This window comes from Sabethes cyaneus, chromosome 2 (genome assembly GCF_943734655.1).
Source record: "Sabethes cyaneus chromosome 2, idSabCyanKW18_F2, whole genome shotgun sequence".
NCBI classification, from domain to species: domain Eukaryota; kingdom Metazoa; phylum Arthropoda; class Insecta; order Diptera; family Culicidae; genus Sabethes; species Sabethes cyaneus.
Window position 1 is genome coordinate 133,742,765 of NC_071354.1, and position 14,803 is coordinate 133,757,567.

Consider the following 14,803-nt stretch of genomic DNA (forward strand, 5'->3'; position numbering starts at 1 on the left):
AAATAACCAAAAACAGAAAAGATTCGTTCGTCTGTCTACCTAAATATATGTTCCGATTCACATCGAGAGAGTATACACCTTGGTCATTGGTTGCAGTTAAAGCGTTCCAGAAATATTTCCTAAAAGAAAGGAAACGCGTTGAAAGGTTTTAAACCGCGTAAATATTTTACGGCTAGTCTGATGAGCCCCCACCAATCTCTGCCCGGGCCGGTTCGGATTAACCGGAGCTAAAGCATAAATTGCAAACACCTTTGAAGTGGACAAAACGCTCCCCAGTGACAAAGCAGAGAAAGAATGTTACCACCGAACAATGACATTTTATTGGGATTCCATCGTGCTATTCACGAGCGATACTTTAAGAACGGAATGGGAAATGCCCGATTAGCAGAAGCGGTAGACTCATATATACCGGTAAACCATAGATTCAAATGTGCAAATTCGATTTTGGTGATTGTGACCATTTATCTGTTGTGTTTTTATAAATTTTCGCCACCCATCCGACCTGTACCGTGGTATGGGTATTCTTTTTGTGCTATAGCCTACGTTGCTTACCGGTAAAAAGTAATCCTGGATGGAGTCAACACCTGTGTACGTTCCATTTACTGAGCATTATAATATTTATGAGATTTATGCCACTATGCAGGAGCTTATCCCAATTGCTTTCTTCATGCTGATGAGAGTAAAAGTGGTGCATTATTGATATAGGACTTTTTAAAATGATATCGATACTCTAATTATTTTGGCGATGAAGAAATAAGTAAAAAAAAAGTACGAAAGGCCATGATTGGTTCGAAAACAGTTTTTATTATTATTCAATACTTACATGGTTTGAGGTAGCAGTTCGTCCATTAAGCATCATATTATCTATTCGCTTTGGGCAGAAGACATATTTTGAGCGTATTGGGCGCAGCCTGAACAATATTTATGAATTGTGTTGAAATTCTATTTATTCGATACAAGTTATTCCTACCAATTCGTTGGTTAACATTTACTGAATATCTGAGTGAATTTTGATATTAATAACACAGGCCCGCGGATTGATTTGAAGATGGCAGACTTATGAATAATTTTTTTGATGACACAGGTAGTAGTACCTCGTGCATATTGTAGATCTGATTGCTTTCTGGTGTAAATTTTTTTGGAGATTCCTAAAAATCGGCTTTTGCTGCCGCCTATTTTACATTTTGGTATGCGCAAGAATGGCCAAAGGTTGGATCACAAACGCGTAGTTGGGTTTTCGATCGAAAATTAAACTCCTCCGTTTGAGGTGTAGCAAACAAACTGAATCTGACCAAAAGTTTCGTGCAGAACACCAAAACTCAAGCTAGATTACGTAGGTTCAAGGTTCAGAGAGCCCCAAACCGTGACGAAAAACAGAATGCGGTCGCGAAGAGCCGTGCCCGAAAGTTATACGGTGACCAGATTTCAGGAATGGTCAGGTGTCTTTGAAAGAGTGTCTCTAAAAGCGACTTTTTCCTCTCTGAAGTCTCACAACCGTGGGCAGATTTGGCTTAATGCCATTACGCAAAAAACGTGCAGTAGTGGTATAAGGTAAATTGTAAAACGTAAAACGTAAAACGTGCAGTAGTGGTATAAGGTAATCTTTACTCGAGTACAGCGTGTTATTTTCTTTATCGATTGGTATACTATGATACTTATTTACTTTACCAGCCGAGAGACGGTGTGGCTCTTACCGTATCAAAAATTCCACTCCGCCGTACTCAGTCCTAGGCTACTCGTCATCAATTCATTGAGCGTCTCGACACACCTAGTCGGTTTCAGCCTAGTCGAACCGTCTAGCACGTTGGGTCCCTTTATTCCTGGTGGCTGTGGCCGGCCCAAAATTCGCCAAGTGTACGATAGGAATCTCTCCAGGTAGTACCTGTAACTCGGGATTCATACACGTACGCCTCTCTCCGCTATCCCTTTGTACTCCACCAAATATAGTCCGCAACACCTTCTATTCAAATACGGCAAGTGCACGTATGTCTTCCACAAGCAAAGTTGCTGTCTCAATTCCGTAGACAATTACCGGTCTGATTAGCGTTTTGTACATCGTCAGCTTTGGCGAATAATGCTTCTTAATCGAAGCGTCTTGTTGAGGAAAAAATAGGCTCGATTTGCAGCTTGAATGCGTCGTTGAATCTCTTCACTCGTACCATTGTCCATTGTACCATTGTGACAAGAGTTCATCGCCGTAGGAGGCAAACGTTGCTTTCCCTAGAGCCTCTTCCTACCATATATTTGGTTATCAATGCATTGATTTGTAACTCAATCTTTCTAGCTTCCGTCCGGTTTTAGTCTGGCGTAGGTTGCCTCCGCAGTCCCAAGATTTCTAGTAATAATGTCGAGGTCGTCTGCGAAGGCTAGGAGTTGGTTACTCTTGCTGTAGATCGTTCCTCTATTGAATAGCATACACGACAGTAACCTTCTGCCGCAACCCTCTGCGGGATTCGAAAGAACGCGAGAGTGTCCCCGAAACGCGCACGTAGCACATCTCTTGCGTCAGGGAAGCTTTGGTCAGCTGCGTCAGTTTGTCCTAAAACCCGTACTCGTGCATTATCTGCCATAGCTAATCGCGTTCAACTGTATCGTAAGCTGCTCTGATCTCCACGAAAATATGATGCGTGGGCACGTTGTACTCCCGACATTTCTGGAGGATTTGTCGGAGAGCCGTCTGATATTGCCCTACGAATTCTCTTGCTATTGGGTATAGACAACGCAACAAAATCTGAGAGAGCACCTTGTAGGCGGCGTTAACCGACGTAATGCCGCGGTAGTTGCAGCAATCTAGGCGATCGCCCTTTTTGTAGATGGGACAGACTTCACCTTCCATCCACTCCTGCGGTACTTTCTACTCTTCCCAAATACTTGAGATTATCCAGTGAAGTGCCGTTCTTGGACATTTTTGTAGAGTTCTGCCGGAAGTCGATCCTTTCCGGCAGCTCTATTATTCTTCAGCTGACCGATTTCTCGCCGGATTTCTTCCAGATCGGGGGCCTGCACACTATTGTCTTTGATAGGCACTCCTAAGGAAACTTCCGTTGCGTCTCCTTCTGTTATGTCGCCGTTGAGTTGCTCATCGAAGCAATGCTGCCACCTGTCGGCCACCTCGCGCTCGCTTGTGATTTAGGTTGTAGGGTAGGTTTAGGTTTAGGTGTGTAAACCTTACGAGATTGGTTCACCTTCTCGTAAATCTTGTGCGTGTTATTAGCCCGGAATAATTGTTCCAGCTCCTCATGACTTTTGACCCAGCACTTTTCCTCCCCTGAATCTTGGTCAACTCATTCCGCGCTCGTCGATACTTGGCCAAATTCTTTCTCGTTGATATGTTTATATAGTTTTTCCAAACTCTTTTTTCTTCACTATTGCTTGTTGGCATTCCCCGTCAAACCAAGCGGTGGCGGTCTCTATGACGTCCGAGCGTATCATACTCCATACGTTTTCGAGGGTCAAAGCATCTAGCTCAACAGAGAAAGGCAGAACTTCTTCCGGTACACGCCCGTAGTTTTCAGCAACTCGCGGGTTGTTTAATTGACGAATGCTTAAAAACCGTCGATAGTTTTGAGCGCACATGTTCTGCTACTAGGTAATGGTCCGAGTCGATATCCCGTAGGGAGCGTACGTTGATGATGTTCGAGAAAAACCGGCCCTCGATGAGAATATGGTCAATTTGGTTCAAGGTTCGTTGGTCAGATGATCTCCAAGTGGTTTTGTGGATATCTTTGAGGGGAAAGCAAGTGCTTCTGATCACCAAGCCTCGGGAAGCTGCAAAGTTGATGCATCGCTGGGTGTTATCGTTCGTGTCGGTGTGCAGGCTATACGGCCCTGGGCGTTCATATCTCCGATGACGATCATGAAGTCCCGTGGTGAGTGGCTATTGTACGTTGCCTCCAGCTGCGCGTAGAACGCTTTCTTCTCGTCGTCGGGTCTACCTTCATGTGGACAACACGTCATTCCTAAAACAACTGATCAAACACAAGCAAATTGTAACAAATTTATTTTTATTTTCTTGGTAAAGATTGGGAAATGAATTTTATAATTTTTAAAAATTTTTAACAAAGCATCACCTGAAAAAAGAAGAAGAAGAAATTTACGAAAAAATGCAATTCCTCTTTTTTCAAGTTGTGTTGTGTGGTATATATAAAGCTCAAAAGTTCTAAAGTAAAAACTTCTCCAAACGTATACCAAGAAAAAAAATTTTGAAATAAGGTTTTTTTAGCAGCAAATCCTTGTAACGGATCACAAATAGGGCTGTCTAACCGGTAGTACCGGTAGTACCGAAACCGGTAATACCGGCCAATTTTTGGATACCGAAATACCGGTTTTGGAAAGGCAAAAAACCGGTATTTCCGGTATTTTCTAATCTGAACTAAATTTGATAGAAGATTATAAAACTCTTAGGAAAACAAATTGGTGTTAATGCAGACGAGATTCTTTGACTACTAACAATGAAGAGAGTGAAATTGTGGGTCAAATAACTATAGTTCTTGAACCCGTTTAAGGCACAGGAGAGCATCTTTGCTGTAAAAATGTTTTATTGTATGAGCCAGACGTCGCGTTTCAATTTATTTTTGAACAACTTGATATTTAAAAACCACAAAATTATTCGAAGCTCTCAAATAAAGAATTTAGGAAACAAGTTCAGGGTCCAGAAACATCACTTACAATAGTATGTTGTTTTTTAACTATGAATTAATGAAGCTTCAGTTTTAACTGAAGCAGCGCCGCTTCATTTCAAAATTGGCTTCAATCAGCGTCATTGAACCGATTTTTAGTTCATCATGACGACCGGTTTTAATGTTTCATTTGTATTTCTCTATTAAAGGCCAGCCACTTTGAATTCAATTGAATTGATTTTGAGTAACATGTCCTACCATTTAACGCATATTATGATTAAACTACTCAACATCGACAAATCGTGCCTGAGACTGTGTCATTTGACACAGTCTCTAGCTTCAGGTGAAGTTTGCTAGAAACGCTCTGTTCAACAAATGAAACAAGTCACTTCATATGTGAAGCGAAGGTAAGAGAAGGTAGCTTCATTTATTTGTTTCGATAAGGCCGGGCCCTGATCAGAATACGGGGACCTTTGCGCCTTTTGAGTATTCTTGCCATCAAAGGATCTGCCAGGAAAGAATTTGGAATATTTTTCAAGTCTTTCGAGTGATATATTAAACAAGGAGATGAAATCTGCATCCCACTATCTTCGAATAGTGGGACTGATAACAGAGAAGAGAAGATATCTGTGCAGGATTATTGTAAACTTCAATACAAGATATTTGTAAATAATTAAAAGCGGGTTTCCCTACTTTAAATTTGAAGAAATGAAAGGAAAATTCCTGATGCGCTTAGAGTCGTTCGTCAGACATCGATGAAAGCGGAAGTTTTTTCAATTGTTGGAAGCGTTGGTAATAAAATTCGTTCTAGTAACGGAAATACATCGCTTAGAGTATTATATCTACATAAATTCTACTTTAATAAGCAACAATACTGAAGCTAAAGTTTAAAAATAAAAAGATTTACTGAAAAACATCGACATCTATTGATTTCGAATAATCTGCCAATACCGGTATTTTACCGGTACTACCGGTATTTTCTACGCCAATACCGAAATACCGGTTTTCACCAAAAGCGCCCAATACCGACAGCCCTAATCACAAATGAAAGCAATTAAGGTGTTTTCAAGCAAAACTAAAATTTGTTTCAAAACTTTTACTGAATAAGTAATTGAGCGATACTAATAGTGTATTATTTGCAATGTACGCTAACCAGTCTACCCAGCAGTCCACTTTATCCATCCAAACGATAGCGGTCAGAATAAATTCCGTTTACTGATAATTGAATCGTCATCTGAATCTCTGACTGACCGTACGAATTCAGAAGAAAATGCAGTCCATGCAGTTGTCAATCATTCCACATACCGCTTAGGATGCAACTGCCTTTTAATCGGATAAGCTTCTTTACTAACTCTCAGTCAATCGTATAGAACTAGACATCGATCGATTCTTTCGTTCGGAAAGCAGATTGACAAAACCAAGCTTTTAGCTCCTTGAAAACTGTCCAACGACCTGGAGAAAATTCTAATTAAAGCATTCCCCTTCACATCTATAGTTGACAATTGATGGAGCAAAAGATCCACCGCAATTTTTCGAAAGGCTGCCGATACCAGACAAATCGCTTCGTATTTGTATCAATTTTGTTGGCTCTTCTCTTCATTGTAAGCCAAAATTCATTCTGCTTGGGCTGGGTACCTTTCTTCAGCGGGGAATAACACAAGAAAAATCAATTTGAATACAAATTCTGATAACATCTCGCTTATAGTCCAACCTAACCACCTCCATACACATAGGCGGATGAGGAAAGCTCGCATTTCTGCCATCGTTTATATACTGGTTTCTGTTTTTTCTCGACCAAAGCACCGATCAGGCCACTAAATTGTCACGGAATCTTGTTCCCGAACAGATTGAGACAACAATACACGAAGCTTTTTTCAGATTTTCCCTAATAACCATAAATTATGTCACTGCGGAGAAAATAATGTTTTATGCGGTCGTGCATAGCAACGTACTGCGGAGCATATTTATCTCCACATAGCTGTAACAATAAAATGTTATCATTTGTTACGATATTGTTTTAACAAATCGAACACTATTAGATTCAGACAAGGTAGCAGTACGCGGCTGTCGTCCAAGCAGCCAACTGCGGCGAATTGAATCCACCGAACAGTGAATATGCTGACCCTGTAAGTTCTATATTTTGTATTCTGTTTATTGGATACAAATATGTATAGGTAAAAAAGGTACTATTATTATATTTTCTGTCAGTTAGCTAAAACGGCGAAACTTTTGGCAAACGTTATATAGACTCTTTGTAAACTAAAGTTAAATATGCGGTTTTACAATGTTAGTAATAGTCGAATAATATATGATGCTACTTTTCAAATCCAATTCAAAAGAAAATACCACTCTACCACTCTATGATAAATGCAAAAAGCAGCTGAAAACAAACGACATCTCGATATCAAAGTGTAAAATCACTTTTTACTCAACCCTTTCAGTTAAAAGGTACATCGGAAAGATACTTTGTCTAACACTGGCAAGTCTTGTATTCAGCCCGCTTCCCCCGGCGCGGAATGCAAATTTATAATCGATGTTAGGAGCTACTTCATAAGCCAGTTTTTGCCGTTTTTGCATGCATTCCGAATGTTAAAATGTATGTTCGTAGGAAAGTACACGTGTTATTTAAGTTTTTTTTACTGCCAGTGACGCTAATGGTGATGATGATGCTCACTTGCTCTCTGTTTCGAATTGACTCTACAAATGTGAATCCATTGTTCGAATGCAAGTTTGATCTGCAGAATATTGCGCCCTAATGGCAAAGGTGTGCTTTTCATCGCATAGTCAAGGAGGTAGGTATTCCGTGTCAACTAGTTTTTCATGTTAAGATAAAAATCAATGAAACCACAAACAAATATAATAAATTTCGTAACATCATCCTATCGTTGTTGTAAGAGTGACTAGCAAGCTATTCTGTTGAGGACCTTTATTTCATTCGTATTTTGTACATTTTTCCATCGCCCTCACATTTTTAGGCTTAAAGTTAATAGCGGTTTCATTCATCATAGTTCCAACTTTACGACTAGTACCTATCTCATTTTTATATCTCCATTAAATCTGTTGCGATCAAAATAAACCAACTTGCTTTGTATGTTGCTTAGATATAAGAAAGAACTAAGATTTGCTATTTTACATCAAAACAAAATCAATATTGAAAATCCTAACTATAATAGATAACAACGGCGCATTCATGACAAATTTTTATTCACAACAACATCTCATCGAATAGTTCTAGCTTATGTAATATAAGCAACCTCTTTAATTGTAGAATTTAACAAATAGAGTATACCGCAAAAAGGCAACACAATGGTGTACAGAAACATATGTACACACTGCACTTGGTTTCCTTAACTTGCAGCGCATTTTCCTACATCTCTCCTGTTTGTTTTTATCAGATAATCATCTTGGCGACAGCATAAGACAACAATGATAGTGCGATTGCGTCCAAAAAGGAAAATAATTTATTGAGAGTTTACCTTTTTGCTTCTTCTCACGAACTGACACAATCGGGTTTGGATCGTCTCCCTGGGCGATGTTAGGCCGACTTCTTTTCGAAGGATCGTCCCATCTGCACAGTACGAATAACAATCCACGGGACCTGAGCTGTTTCGCCCGGGACCACAGAAGCAGCCACTCGCTGGTAGCTGCTGTTGTTGCGGCAGATGGAGTAATCTTCGAATTGAAACAATTTTATTTTCAAGAAGTTTTGCATTACCTGTCCTGCATACTGTTTCTGTTCGGAACTGCGACCTTCAATGCAGTCTTTCACCATATATAGGTAACGATAGCATGTAAACGCGGCTTTTTGCAACGCCCGCAGCCAAGTGACGAAGATTTGGCTGTTTACGCTATTTTCGTTGCAAACAACTATTAACATCCGCTAATCCTCGCACTTCCGAAACAGATGCAAGTTTTTCTGTGCAAAACGCTTCAGGATAACATCCAGTTCGCCATTAGTTTAACCAAAGCAAAGCATTGCCGTTAGAAATAATCATATAAAATAAATCTTCTACGAGCAGCAATTTTATCCTAAACGATGTGATTATGGCAACAAGCAAACATTGTGTAGAAGTGAAACGTGCGAGATAGTGATCATATTCCTTACAGCGTACCAATTAGGACGATTTGCTCAACTTTATTGGCGTGGTGGCAGCAGTTGTTCGGATGTAAAATAATATATATGAAAAAGAAGTATTCAGGATTTATAGAGATTTCCCCATAGCCCCTCAAATAGCAGAATAGCAGGGTTGGAAACTACAGGGTTAAGGTGTAAGCAGCGATAGCATCAGAAAGCGTTGGTGCGCGGGATCAATCCCGGTGTAGTGGTTAGCATTCACGACTCCCACGCCGAGGACCTGGGTTCAATTGCCAACCCTGCAGAAGTCACGAATGGCCTAAGCTGTTAAAGTGACCATAATAAAAAAGCGAGGGTGCGTAAAAAAAACGATGGCATTTTGAAAATGTTGAATATTTGTTACAAAAAACTTTCAAATTAGTTTTTCGCACACATCGTTATGTGTAAATACAGTACCAGATATGATAAATCACTAGAGTCGAGTATTCAAAACGATCCAATCGAAGTGCATTCTCATTGAAAATTTTACTTTACCTTTTTACTCTCTTTAGTGTGTTGACCTAGCAGGGTTTAGTGTTGACCTAGGAGTGTAAGAATTCTCGCGTAACTTTTCAAAAGGACCTAAGTAACATTGAGAGACTCTCTTTGGCGTCCCTCTCTTCTGATTATTACGGCGACATGAATGCATTCCAACAAAAAACTTCCTCACGTTTAGCTGGATAATGACGCTAGCAACCGATTAATGCAAAGCTGGTATTTTAAAGTGCATTTGCATTACCGTGGGAGGTGAAAGAGAATAGGCACGAAGAGAATCTCTCATTGTTACTTACTTACTTACTTACTTAGGTGGCTTGCCATCCTAAGACAAAGCCTGTTGAACAAAGTTTCTCCATGTAACTCGGTTGAGGGCTATCGCTCTCCAATTCCTCGGACACCGAGTACTCTCCGCCAGATCTCGCTCCACCTGGTCTAACCATCTTGCTCGCTGCGCTCCTGGTCGTCTTGTTTCTACCGGATTTGAGGCGAACACCATCTTTGCAGGGTAGTTGTCCAGTATTCTTGCAACATGTCCTGCCCATCGTATTCGTCCAGCTTTAGCCACCTTCTGGATGCTGGGTTCGCCATAGAGCTGTGCGAGTTCATGGTTCATGGTTCGCCTCCACACTCCGTTCTCCTGTACGCCGCCGAAGATCGTTCCTAGCACTCGTCGTTCGAAAACTCCGAGCACTTGCAGGTCCTCATCGAGCATTGTCCATGTTTCATGCCCGTAGAGAACAACCGGTCTAATAAGCGTCTTGTACAGGGTGCACTTTATACGGGGACTTAGTCTGCTCGACCGTAATTGCTTGTGAAGCCCATAGTCAGCACGACTTCCGCTGATAATACGCCTTTGAATCATCGCTGGTATCATTGTCCGCCGTTACCAGTGAGCCAAGGTAGACAAATTCATCGACTACCTCAAACTCATCGCCGTCGATCAATATACTACTGCCCAAGCGGTGTCGTTCGGCCTCGGTTCCGCTGGCCAGCATGTACTTTGTTTTAGACGTATTTACCTTTAACCCAATCTTTTCTGCTTCGCGCTTTAGTCTGGTGTACTGGTCAGCCACCGCCACAGATGTTCTGCCGATAATATCCATGTCATCGGCAAAGCAGACGAATTGACTAGATTTGTTGAATATCGTGCCCCGCGTGTTGATATCCGCACCTTAGAGCGCTATATTGAACAGCAGGCATGAAAGACCATCACCTTGACGAAGCCCTCTGTGTGATTCGAATGAACTTGACAATCCTCCCGAAATCCGAACACAGCACTGTGTACCATCTATCATAGTTTTAATCAGTTTGATGAGCTTCCTAGGGAAACTCATTGTTACTTAGGTACTTTTGAAAAGTTACGCGAGAATTGATCTTGCAGGGAAGTGAAGTGTTGACCTAGCGGGAAGGGGAGCGGGGGGCGTGACAATTTATACAGGAGCAATGTAAGGGTTAATCTAGCAGTGGAGGTAAGGATTAACCTGACAGAGAAGGTAAGGGTTGATCCAGCAGGAGGGGGAGGGGGGGGGGGGGTAAGGGTTGACCAAGCTGGAGCGAGTTACCAAGGGAGCCAGGTGTTGACTAGCAGGGGAGTAAGGGCCAACCTAGCAGGGGGAGTGAGGACTTGCATTACTGGGGGATGAGCTCGACCTGGCAGGGGGGTTGGGGACTGATCTGGCAGAGAAAGTTGAGATTGACCTAGCGTGAGGGGTGCGCTGAACTGGCATGAGGAGGTTTGAATTGATCTACCACGGAGGTAAAAGTTTATCTAACAGAGTGGGTTCAAGGTTGACCCATTTTCTCACTCTCGCCTTTTCCCTCTCTATCTTTCTCAGTCTCTCTTCCCCTCTCTTAATTTATTTTTTTTTACTTTTTCTTCGGTTCTGTATCTCCATTTCACTGTCTCTCTTTAGTTCTCTTTCTCCTCCTCGTTTTGGTTCTCATTCTCTCTGATTTTCTCTCTCTCTCTCTGTTTGTTTCGAGACCTGTTTCTTAATTCAACCACTCGCCCCAGGTCAGACGCTGTCGGAGCTAATTCGAGCTGTCGAAGCTAATTCGAGCTGTCGGAGCTAATTCGAGCTGTCGGAGCTGATTCGTCAGACGCTGTCGGAGGGATTCCTAATCTGGAGTACAGACACAGTGAGTGTTAATCTGGAAACGATGTACCGCCTTACAGGCAGTAGAACCATCAATAAGTACCGTTCCTCTGTTCCTAAGGCCCTGGGAGGAAAAATTCATTCTCATCTGGTTATAATTGGCTCCAATTATAGCTTGGTTCGATCCGTGGATTTCCCAGCACAAGACTTCTTAAGTGTTGCTTCAATGACCGTCCCTTACTTCATTCTTCCGCTCGTTCCCCTTCACACCTGCTTCCATTGTGTCTAGATCCTATCTACATCAAAGACTACCGTTATAAAAAATTAGTAAAACCATTGTTAAGAGCCGTCCTTGACGTGGGGTCACGTGCTCCATGTAGCCCCATACCCCCTGTCAGCATATGACCTTTTACCGGGGTTGTTTGATCTCGGTTTTATTTGATCGAATAATTTAATCGAGTTCCTTCATCGAATTGTTGCTTCTTAATTTGTGGCAAATTCAAGTTCCCAGCTAGCACCAAATCGTACATCAACGAACGAAAATTATCTAGATATTTTTTTTTTTTACTAATATAAAATATCGTTTATTCATCTCGTAACAAATTCGGAATTATAACTAAAGCTTAATTAAGTGCGTCCAAGTTGATTTTCATTCATATATAATGATAATAATTGACACACATACCATTTTCAGCACAGAATTGTACAGCAGTATGGAACGAGTCGCGCAAAGTCGGGTATTATCGTATATAAATACATGGATGAAACCCGTATCAATATTCCTTGTCATGGATATCACCTCTGAAATAGTAGGGGAATGTCGTCGTGGTTGGGCCATCTTTTGGTCCACAAATCTCTTTTCAAAAGAAACTTTGGAAATTTAACAAAGGTCTAAATAGAAAGGTCTAAATACGAATACTATTAATAAGAAAATTAGACCACACGAATGTGGGCTTCGCAACACTGGTCAGGTTTGGTCAAAATTTTCTGTATAACTCTACCAAGTATTGATATGTTAGATTGAAAAACTTAGTTCGTAAAGATCTTCGATCTAATAGGGTTTCAACAAGTCAGACCTCACTTGCCTCAGAATCACGAATAGCTCAGTGGGTGCAGATCGATCCAAAGAATTTAACAATATCATAAGCAGCTATGTTATTCTGTCCAGCAGGCTTCTGTGCTCCGAGGGTTGGGCAATATCGGCAATTTAAGGAGATCTAAAAGTTGGGTTCGAATCCGGTTGTGATTGTCCCCATCATCCCATACATGAGAGTGTTCTAAGTCTAAAAATGATTTGTAACTTTTATCGTTCGTGGTTGTACTCGTGTTCATCAAGATCGTATTGTGTCAAAGTATTTTCTAAAAATCTATTTTAAAAATAAATAATGTTGACCTAAATTCAATGTATATGACGATTTTCTGCTATTGCCTTTACATATTTACCGATAACGAAACCAGAAACGTGATTCTCGAAGTAACTTTTTTCGACCAATTCCTAACAACCTTCATCGATGATTATAATTCGAAGCGAAATGATCTTATGTCCCCACATTTCCCAACATTGCAATAGCAATCGACTACACGCCTCCGTTTGTTTAGCCGTAAAATGCGGTCATGCTGCTCTCGGTTAGTCTACTGGGCGAAATCTGCAAACAACGGCAAAAGAAGGATAAATATAAAACTACTGTCTCCCACAGACAACATCATTCCTGACCGGCCGTGGTGGCGCTGGTGGCTCACGGTTGGCGCCATCTCATCATGTAGTTGTGGCTATAATTTCAATTGCAAAATTTTTTTAAACCACCCCGGAGAATTTGTGGTAAGGTTTGGCATCAGGAGGAGTCGACGTACGTAGGGAATGATAGGATTTCGTAAGAGAACAAAAGTGCATTCCCATTTCCGAGTGCATAGTGGGGCTTCAATTTTTTATTACCAAGAAGGGCAACGATTTAGCTGTCTGTGTACTTTGTAAGATTTTCTTTTGTGTGTTTTCCTCGGAATCGTATAGGGCGATGGATCATGAGCTACAAAGGTAAGACTTCGTTCGTGATTTTAGCGCGTGGATTTAGCTAGGTAGCAAGGACAGGAAGGAACAGCCAGACAGGTTCAGGTTGCGAAATATTAATCATAACCGTGAGACAATACAATACACGCTCGCTTCACGAATGCATCCCTGCTCAAACCATTTGTCCCCATAAGGAGAGTGCCAGAATGCATTTTTCACTTCATGCTTTTGGATGGTCGGTTAAAACAATTATCTGATGGGTAACTTACCAACGGCAAAGCAGACTATATTTCTACGGAAGAACCACGGGAAACAGCAGACTTAGGATGACATCAGTTTTTGTTGAATCTCGAACTGATTTTATCTCGTTGCAATAATTATCATCATTATGATATACCAGTTTAAAATCTTCATAGCTCAGTTACGTTTCTGAGAATAATATTTGACGTATCTTATTACAAAATAATTATACGCAAATAAATAGACTATCTACCTAGTTCATTAATTGATTTATTTTGAAATGCTGCTGAAATCTTGACGATCTCCGTAAAAAACAATTTAAGGGGCATATTTTATTATTATTATTCTTTATTTAAGAGGTTTTCAGCCTGCGACTGGTTTAAGGCGCATAGGAGTTTTTCTGTTCTAAAAACTCGATTTTGAGCATATGTATCTGAAGCCGTTTGTATAAATTCAAAAAATGACCAAATTACAGCTATTTGTACCGCGCATGTCCGAAGTAATGATACAGCGAATAAGAACTTCTACACTGTTTTTCTCGAAACCTGCTCAAGCAATCCCTTTATTTCTGCTCTTGTTTAAAAGCTTTTAAAATTAAATAGTTTTCAACCAATCTTTTTTCCTAATTGCAATTGTCGTATTTTTAGGAAAGTTTAAATTCAATTTCTTTGACGAAAAAACTGACTTTTATCTTTGAATGCTTCGCCGTTTTGTTATGCTTTCGAATTTGAACAAAAAGTTTGGTCAAACACGAGAAAATTTAATATTTTTTCATGTCGTTTTAGAGTTTTTCATTTCTGATAAACCACCGAGCGCCAATCCATGATACCGCATACCATGCATTTTGGAATGATTATCTCCAAAGAGCCATAGGGGAGAGGAGAAGAGGTCCCCATACTCAAACAAAATTGCTAATGTTAGTCTAACAGCCAAGTTAACGCAAAAAAAATCGGATCAACGTGTGTTTCGCGTTATTGAGAAAAAAAAATTTATTCCCGGTGGTGCTTTTTATTGAGATGTATTTACATTTCAATTTAGATATTATTAAAAAGAAACGAAACTACAATTTATTCCAAAATTTAATAAAATCAAACTTGCAGTTATTAATAAAATCAAGGCGACATCATTTTTCATGGTAAATAATAATTTAGTGCACTCATTTTGAATCAATCAATTAAACTCATCAATATTCCTTTAGGTCAGATGTTATGCAAAGTTATTGTTATGCATA

General features: G+C 40.4%; 1 protein-coding gene across 1 annotated transcript in view; it reads left to right on the forward strand.

The window, feature by feature from the left end:
- The first annotated feature begins 294 nt into the window (after positions 1 to 294).
- Positions 295 to 14,803, forward strand: part of LOC128736023 (uncharacterized) — a 47,303-nt gene continuing 32,794 nt past the window's right edge. The window contains exon 1 of the mRNA XM_053830508.1: positions 295 to 393. Within this exon, the coding sequence (XP_053686483.1) occupies positions 295 to 393 (99 nt within the window). The remainder of the gene's footprint in view (positions 394 to 14,803) is intronic.